Below are 8,762 nucleotides of genomic sequence, written 5' to 3'. Positions count from 1 at the left end.
TAGTTTGAAGCTGTGCTATTTAATGCTGAAAGCCTTATTGGAGATCCATCAAGCTGAAAGTACACAGTCTCATAGTTGCTAAAGGAGAGAAGTAGTAACTACAGAAAAATGTTATTGTGGGCTTTATTTAACGGCTTCAGGCGAACTAATGCATTTTAGTAACATATATCCATACATATATTATGACCAAGCAAAATAAATACTCATCATTAAACACACATTTTTGTTTTTTGTTAGCTAACTTAATGTGAAGCAAGAATACATAACCTAGAAATGCATGCAGCACACTTGTCCCATATGTGAACACTTGTCTTGTCTCGACATCCCAAATTGCCAGATTTAGCAGCTGAATATGAGAGCTTCAGAGTGCCATGAGCCTATGAAAAGCACTAAGTAAAAAATTCAGGGGTGTTTCAGCATATCAGAATTCTATGAGGCAAAGCAGTCAGCCAATGAATACATTAATCTCACAAGTAATCTCTAAATCCACAATTAATATCAATTCCTTCAGTAACAAAACAAAATCATTGTCCATGATTGGAAAAGCCTATAGATAAAGCTGAATCTAGGTTGGAATTAAAAAAATCAAATCTTGTATGACTAATATTCCATTTTCACAAGTGCATTAGACATACTATCCAAGGATGAGGTTGATGATCCATATTGGAGCCAATCCTTTGCACAAACAAGGGCTTCCAGTGTCACAGGCTGCAATGAACTCTGATAGCTGTCTATCTTTTTGCTTCTGATGTCGAATACAGACTCCGGAGCAACAGTTGATACTGGTATTGACAAAATATCAGCGGCCATCTTGGAGAGAGTTGGGTACTTGAGTTTGTTCAATTTCCACCAACCCAACACATCAAAATCTTGTACCCTAGGCAATAGTGACTCCTCCAAATATTGATCTAATTCAGATTTCAAATGTTGGCTATTTGCAATCTCAGATATATATACCTCAAAATCTTGAAGTCCATCTCCAATAGAAAGCAAAGGAAGATCTTGAGTCTGCATTTCATGAGACATTGCTTGATACTCCATCTCTTGCGCCTGTATTCCTTGAGAATGCATCTCCTGATTGTGAATTGCTTGATGATGATGATGATGATGTTGTTGTTGATCATGATACTGCACTTCTTGATAGTGCATGTTTTGAGATTGCAGTGCTTGGGGTTGCATCCCATGATTCTGTGCTTCTTGAAGTTGCATCTCGTGAGTATGTGCTTCTTGAAGTTGCATCTCGTGAGCTTGTACTACTTGAAGTTGCATGTCGTGAGCTTGTGCTTCTTGAAGTTGCATCTCGTGAGTATGTGATTCTTGAAGTTGCATCTCGTGAGCTTGTGCTACTTGAAGTTGCATCTCGTGAGCTTGTGCTACTTGAAGTTGCATCTCGTGAGCTTGTGCTTCTTGAAGTTGCATCTCATGAGCTTGTGCTTCTTGAAGTTGCATCTCCTGAGTCTGTACTTCTTGAGAGTGCATCATTCTATGGGTCTCTGCTCCCTGACAGTGCATCTCATGAGCCTCTGCTTGAGAGTGCAACTGATCAATCTCTTTTTCTGGAGGTTGCAATTCTTGAGCCTGCTCTTCTGAGACGTGCATTTCATGAGTCCCCTCACTCTGTGTTTCTGCAAGGTGCATCTCTTGGCTCTCTTCTGCTGGAGGGTGCATTTCTTGAGCCTGCCCTTCTTGAGGGTGCATTTCCTGACTCTGCCCTTCTGCTGGTTGCATTTCCTTAATCTTCCCTTCTGCAGGTCGCATCTCCTCAGCCTGCCGTTCTGCAGGTTGCCTCTCCTCAGCCTGCCCTTCTGAAGGCTGGGTCTCCTGAGTCTGCCCTTCTGCACGTTGCATCTCCTCAGCCTGCCTTTCTGAAGGTCGCATCTCCTCGGCCTGCCCTACTGAAGGTTCCGTCTCCTGAGTATGCCCTTCTGCAGATTGCATGTCCGCAGTTTGCCCTTCTGAAGGTTGCATCTCATCAGTCTGCACTTCTGAAGTTTGCATCTCCTCAGTCTGCACTTCTGAAATTTGAATGTCCTCAGTCTGCGGTTCTAAAGGTTGCATCTCCTCAGTCTGCGGTTCTAAAGGTTGTATCTCCTCAGTCTGTGGTTCTAAAGGTTGCATCTCCTCAGTCTGCGGTTCTAAAGGTTGCATCTCCTCAGTCTGCTCTTTGGAAGGCTGCATCTCCTCAGTCTTCACTTCTGAAGGTTGCATCTCCTCAGCTTGTCCTTCCGAAGGTTTCATCTCCTCAGCTTGTCCTTCTGAAGGTTTCATCTCCTCAGTCTTCCCTTCTGCAGGTTTCATCTCCTCAGTCTGTCCTTCTGCAAGTTTCATCTCCTGACCCACCAGTCCTTCAGGAGTCTGGACTTCAGAAGCATGCATCTCTTGAGTTGGAACTGCTTGAGCATGCACATCTTCAGACATAACCTCTTGAGCATGCATCTCGTCAGTCGATTTTTCAAGAGCATGCGGTTTTTCAGGAGCACCCACCTCTTGGGTCGGTTTTTCCTGAGAATGCATCTCCGGATTCGGTTTTTCTTGAACATGCATCTCTGAAGTCATCTTTTCCTCAGCATGCATATCAGGAGTTGGTTCATCCTGAACCAGCATTTCATGAGTCAGGTTTTTCTGATCCTGCATCTCTTCAGTCATTCCTTGAGCCTGAATTCCTTCAGTAGGAACTCTTCCTTCAGCCAGCACCTCTTCTGGTGACACTTCTTTCTTATCATTCTCCTCCATAGGTCCTTCTCCAACATGCTTCTCCTGCACCGGCACTTCTGCAGTCTGCTGCATCTCTTGCATTATTACATCTTGAATGATCATCTCCTGTGCTGGTGCTTCTTGACTGTCCATCTCTTTTGCCGGAACTTCTTCACAGTCCATCTCTTGTGTTGCTGCTACTTGACTGTCCATTTCTTGTGGTGCTGCTTCTTGACTGTCCATCTGTTTTGCTACTTCTTGTCTGTCCTCTTGCAAAGGTAATTCTTGCACAAGTACTTCCTGGGTGCACATCTCTTGTTGGTCTACTACTTTTTGATGATTCATCATCTGGGGAGATGGATCTTGCAGCAATTCTTCTTTAGGTTGCTCTAGGGGGGTTACTTCTTCAGGCTGTAGCTCTTGAATGGTTGCTCCTTGAGAATCTAGTTCTTGAGCAGCTACATCTGCATGGTGCATCACTTCAAGTGCTTGAAAGCTTGCTTCCTGAGCAGCAACTTCTTGGTGAGGTGCTTCTCGGAAAATATCTGACTGAGAGATACTTGTATTCCCTGTTTCCATGTAGCTGGTTGGCACAGAAAGATTTGGAGGAAGATAGTCGAAAAAGAGCTCATGAATCCCATCATCAACTATCTTAATCCACATGCCGGCATCCTCGCCGAAGATCCTAGAAAAACTGAACTCAACAAGCTTCATTTTAAACCTTGGATCCATGACAATAGCAATTGCCAAAACAAGGAAGCAATCCCTCCAATACTGATCAAACTTCTCCTTCAAAGGTCCGGCCAGGTTGCTGACAAATGGATCCTGACTCATGGCAGCATGTGTCAGCTCTAATTGGATCTTGGACACCTCATGGTAAAATGCATTAGCAGGCGGATACATTGGGCCAGTTAAAATGCTTGCTGCATCATAAAAAAGCTTCAAATACGTGCAGAGAATTTCTACTTGCTTCCAATCATCCATTGATGGGTTTATCTTGTAAACAGGATCAGTGGTATCCAAGCAAGAAAAAACTTCCTTCAATTCACAGGCAGCCACCAGCATTTGGTAAGTTGTATCCCACTTGGTTTGATCATCAATGATTAGCTCTCTTGTGCTAGGAACTTGAAGTCGTTGCCTTAGCTCAGCAAACTTTTCATCGTGTGTATCTGAGGTTTTCACATATTTCACACTTTCACGAATTCTCCTGACAACTTCCCCTGTTGCTCCAAGGGCATCCTGTGCAAGACGACTTAAGACACGAGCATAGCAATTTCCTTTCACTAATTGACCATTGAACATGAGCTGGTTCTTCACAGACAGAACGCCTCTAAGATTTCCAATGATGTTATCATTTGAGACAGATTGATCAAGAGTAAGGGTAAAAAGCCTGCTCTCCAAATGCCAATCAGAAATGCAAGATACAACAGCTTGATTGAAAGCATACTCTGACTCGGGAAAAGGTAACATGACAACATTAAGGATACGACGATGTAAATTCCAATCATTATCAATGAAATGTCCAGTGAGAAAAGCATAGCCAACATTAAGGTTTGAAGTCCTCAAATCCAATGAAATACTGACACGTCCAGGAACCCCACTGATAAGATTCAAAAGTCCCTGCTTTTCTCTCAGGTACAATGCCACACACTCCCCTTGCATAGTGTTGAAACTCACCATATTATACTGGGGCTGAAGAGTCCGAACAAAATCAATGAAAGCAGGATGTTCCACTATGTGGAGTGGATAGTCATGCTGAATAATCATCTTGGCTACATCCTGATTGCATCGATCCTGATCAAAGGGAATGCTGCTGAGTGCAGGAGAAGTTCGGTACCTCCTTTTAGGTGGATCAGTTTTTACACCAGAAACAAATTGGGATGCTTCATTTTTCTGACGGCTTACTGGGCAGATCCCCAAGGCAATATGTCGCTTGAGGTGACTTGTTCCTGCAAGCTTTGAACCAGTTATGTAAGCAAATGATTTCTTGCACTGCTTGCAACAGGCCCTCATACAACCAGCGCCAACTGTTTCTATAGTGAAGTGTTCCCAGACAATTGACTTCTTCCTTCTGCGTTTATTTGGCTGCTCAACAGAAATGGGTGTTTCATCATTATCTTCAGCCATTACAGGAGTAATAGCCATAATAGGTGTTGTAGGGGAGTCTATATCCATAGAAGCCATAATCCTGCAGAAAGAAGTATATTTAAGGGCATGACGAACAATAAAAATAATAATAATAATAATAATAATAATAATAAACAGCCATTAATCATTGCAATCTGGGTAGAAGAATCAAATTAGGCAAAGGGGAGCGAAGCTATGTTGCACGGAAACTCTTCTTCATTAACGTTTCAGCGTTTCGTATCCGTTTCTTTTCCGTTTTCATTACCGTTTCCTAGCTATATTATTTTAGAAATAACATTTCCGGGTTCCGTTTCAGTTTCAGTTTCAGTGCAACATAGGAGCGAAGTCCACCATTTACCAGTGAAATGTTAAAAAGAAATGCTTGGAAGTCATGTTATACAAGCTTCTCAAGGAAAAATGAAGATCCTCAAATTAATTATTAATGTTATGAATTATGACAAAGCCTTGTATTTTAAGACTGGTACAATTAGTACTTGTTGAAACAAAATCTGAATCCAAAGTATACGTTGTTCATAATATAGTGGTTATACACACACAAAAAAAAAGGTACTGGGTTTTACAAACACAATAGATTGGTTTGCAAATTGAGCAAGGGGAACATCAACGTAGCTGAATAAATGGAACTTAGGACATTCTATTCCCTTCACTAATAGAAACATGCCAAACTAACAAGTTACAGGTACAAAGAAAATAACCTCGGTTACACTTCCAGAATCCAAAAGAAATGCATAAGTAGTTCATTAAAATGATATCATTGTGAAAAAAGGTCCTGCTTTTTTGAGTTTGACATAGATGCAGTTATGCTGGTATACTTCTAAGCTAGGCTGACAAATTTCCATCATTGCACCAATTCAAAGTTTCAAACTCTAACCATGATAGGAACTACATTGTGGACAGTAATGGAGGAGCTCGTCCTTTTTTGGTAATCTTGACACTCTACAATAGAGGATAGGATCGCAGGTATAAAGTAATTCTCAGTACATATTTAGCATTATTAGTTAATGCTCTCCGAAACTTCCATTAATAAGAGTTTAAACTTACAAATGTTTTGGCTATGTACTGTTCCCAGTGTGAAGCAGCTGGATGGGTGGAAATTGCCAGTAGTTGCGTAATCTACATAAAACATGCTGACAAGTGTAACTAGAAATATCACTGCCATATGAAAAACATTAAAGTGAAAGGAGAAAAAACAAATATGCATATACATTTGTTTTAGAATAGGTAAATCAATTGAAAACAATTTAAGATGGCACTTTACTCACATCCTTTTATTGGCTTGATGTAGTCTATTATCTATATATGGAGCACGCCAAGATAATATTATCACTTCAGAAGTAATAAAATTTCTAATGTTTGTTTGACCGAGGAATCCAAAGGACTTAGGTTCAAAATGCGATACTACTATAGTTAAGTCAGCATGTGATTACTTGCTATTACTTAAGCAGTCAGTGTACTGAAAAACTAGCATTTAAACGTTGTTAGCCTGTTACAGCACGTTTCAGCTAAAAGCATCCCCAAGTTGGAAAGCTTTCCAACTGATTTAGGGTCTAAGTAGATCTGGGCCATTAAAATGAAGCCCACAGACATGTCTATATTACATGCTAAATACCACACTTGGTCAAACGGCTCCGTCCTAGGATCAACTCTAGTAAAAATGACCACTCTTGCGCTCCAGTTAGAGCAACAAGCAAATTTCACCGTGTACAATCTTCAGTATCCACGACTTAAGACATGTACAAGGTAATAAAGCTCACCGCGAGTCTACAACTACATACAGCAAATAGCTTCTTAAAAAGAACTAAGTTACTACAACTACATTCCAAATAGTGATCGTATAAATCACAACCAATAAAGACAAAAAAAAAAACGTCAGAATCAAATAGGCAATATAAATAAAATAACTAGAAACGAATGATCAATTAAATTTCAACGGTATCATCAAATTGAAGTATGCTGAAATGGAGTATACAAGCTGAATAACCAAAAAAGACAAAACCATAATATAGACCACCGAAACAGCAGATCAAAAGTGTAGCAGAAAGAGTTCCATGAATCAGAAAAACAAGAAACATATTAATAAACAATCTTACAAACAAACAAAATAGTTCCAAATCAAGAAATAGATCTAGGCTTCAAAGATAACAAAAAGAATACCTCGATTAACAGATCTGCGGTGGAATAAATCAACAAAACACCGAAAATCTCCCCGCTGCAAACAAATCTAGGGTTTTGCTGATTAATTTCCCAAAAATCGGAAACTTTTCCCCCAAAAAAAAATCGAATTTCTGCAACCAAACTGAATGTGGAAGACGAAGCTAATGGGCTTGAGCTTCAAAGTTCGAAGCTGCTGTCGAAGCTGTGAGCTTGGTAATTGGAAACCCTAACTGGACCTAAAATCTAGGGCTAGGGCTAAAGAGATTTAATCAAAGGCCTTATTTGGGGATAAGGCAGCAGCTCTGTTATTATAAACGGTGAAAGGGCAAATATGTCCAGAAGGAAAAAAAACTTAGTTTTGAAAATAAAACTAGAGGTGGGATGTGGATTTGAGGTCCATTATGGTTAATGTGTGTGTATTTATTTATATGGTCTATGAGCCATTATCTATATGGTCGTACAAAGAGCCCACCTACCTACTATTCAATCGATACCGTTAATTTTTAATTCTTGAACTAAGAAGTGTAAAATTGTACAAAATTTAATTCTAACGTTTCAAACCAGATCAATTTTAATTCTATATTACTAAAAATTTAAAAAAATTGATTTAATTATTATTTTACTATCATATTAGACGTTCCAAATAAATTTGTCGATAAATTGAAGCAAACTCATACATTTATGGTTGATTGTTTATAACTATATTAGTGATACAATAAAAAATTAGACGGTTTAATAAAAAAAATTATGATTAACTTATATGTGGCAAACTTAATTATTAGCATTTTAACATATTTTGTGTAACTGTATAATAATACATTAAATATTTTAGACATAATTGATGTTTAGAATATCTGATGTAATAGTTAAATAACAGTCAAACCAGTCATTTCAAATTTTTGGTAGTGTATGGTTAAAATTGATCTTACTTTTTTTTTTGAATAAAAAAAAATTGATCTTACTTAGAAACATTAAGATTAAATTTGGACCATTTTGAACGTTATTGCTAAACCTACACTTCATCGAAAACGTTAGAGTTAAATTTGGCTCTTATCTCATACTTCTGGATCCAAGAGGAAAAGAACACCCACATAATTTTCATTCTTGAATGTTGTTTAATAAAACTGAAAATTAATTGCTGAAAAAAAAAATATTGAATTTTAAGTGTTAAATATTTTAGGTATCGAACGTATTAGATGTTGTACTGATTGATAAATACAAAAAAAATAAATAATGAATATAAAAATATTAGTTAAATGATAGTTTAACTTAAAACCTTTTTAAAAAAATTAAGTTATTTTTTTTTTTTTTTTTTTGGTAGAAAAGGAAAAGAAAAACGAATAACAACAAACTACCCAGGAATTAGCCTAGGGAAGCTAACCCCAATCCTATCTTCTAAGAGAAGATGAGAGATGAAACTAGGGGAAACAGGAAGGGTAGTAACGCCTAACGTCCCTTCATGGCCCGCCGCCGCCAAGCGATCAGCAACACGATTCTGCTCTCTAAAAATGTGTCTGAACTCTACGAACTCAAAGGAGGAGCAAAGCCTTATAATAGCTTTGATGAGGTTGCGACTGTTAAGACCCATAGAATGATTCTCAGAAATCATTTTGATTGCTTCCAAATTATCAGACTCCACAGAGAGCCTCTTAACACCCAGCCTTTTAGCAAGATTGATTCCAGTAAGAATAGCCCAGAGCTCCGCAGAAAAGGAAGAACCCAACCCTAAATTCTGGGAGAACCCAGAAAGCCAGACGCCCCCTACA

General features: G+C 38.8%; 1 protein-coding gene across 3 annotated transcripts; it reads right to left on the bottom strand.

The window, feature by feature from the left end:
- Positions 1-427: 427 nt before the first annotated feature.
- Positions 428-7,285, bottom strand: LOC136221986 (uncharacterized). Of its 3 annotated transcripts, none has more exons than XM_066009460.1 (3): positions 6,997-7,285; positions 5,884-5,969; positions 428-4,882 (listed from the first exon to the last, which is right to left on the bottom strand). In XM_066009460.1, exon 3 carries the CDS (start codon positions 4,876-4,878, stop codon positions 601-603), a length of 4,278 nt encoding a protein of 1,425 aa, XP_065865532.1. In that variant the 5' UTR covers positions 4,879-4,882; positions 5,884-5,969; positions 6,997-7,285; the 3' UTR covers positions 428-600. The 3 variants fall into 3 exon arrangements, with proteins under 3 accessions (XP_065865532.1, XP_065865531.1, XP_065865533.1); XM_066009459.1 differs by having other exon boundaries at positions 5,884-5,955; XM_066009461.1 differs by lacking the exon at positions 5,884-5,969.
- Positions 7,286-8,762: the final 1,477 nt, after the last annotated feature.

The sequence above is a fragment of the Euphorbia lathyris genome, chromosome 3, assembly GCF_963576675.1.
Source record: "Euphorbia lathyris chromosome 3, ddEupLath1.1, whole genome shotgun sequence".
NCBI classification, from domain to species: domain Eukaryota; kingdom Viridiplantae; phylum Streptophyta; class Magnoliopsida; order Malpighiales; family Euphorbiaceae; genus Euphorbia; species Euphorbia lathyris.
The sequence above is the reverse complement of the archived record's forward strand: the minus strand, read 5'-3'. Positions and strand labels throughout refer to the sequence as shown.

Bases quoted from the DNA above. Each gene is read 5' to 3' on its own strand.
- LOC136221986 (XM_066009460.1), bottom strand. From the start codon at position 4,878: ATGGCTTCTATGGATATAGACTCCCCTACAACACCTATTATGGCTATT.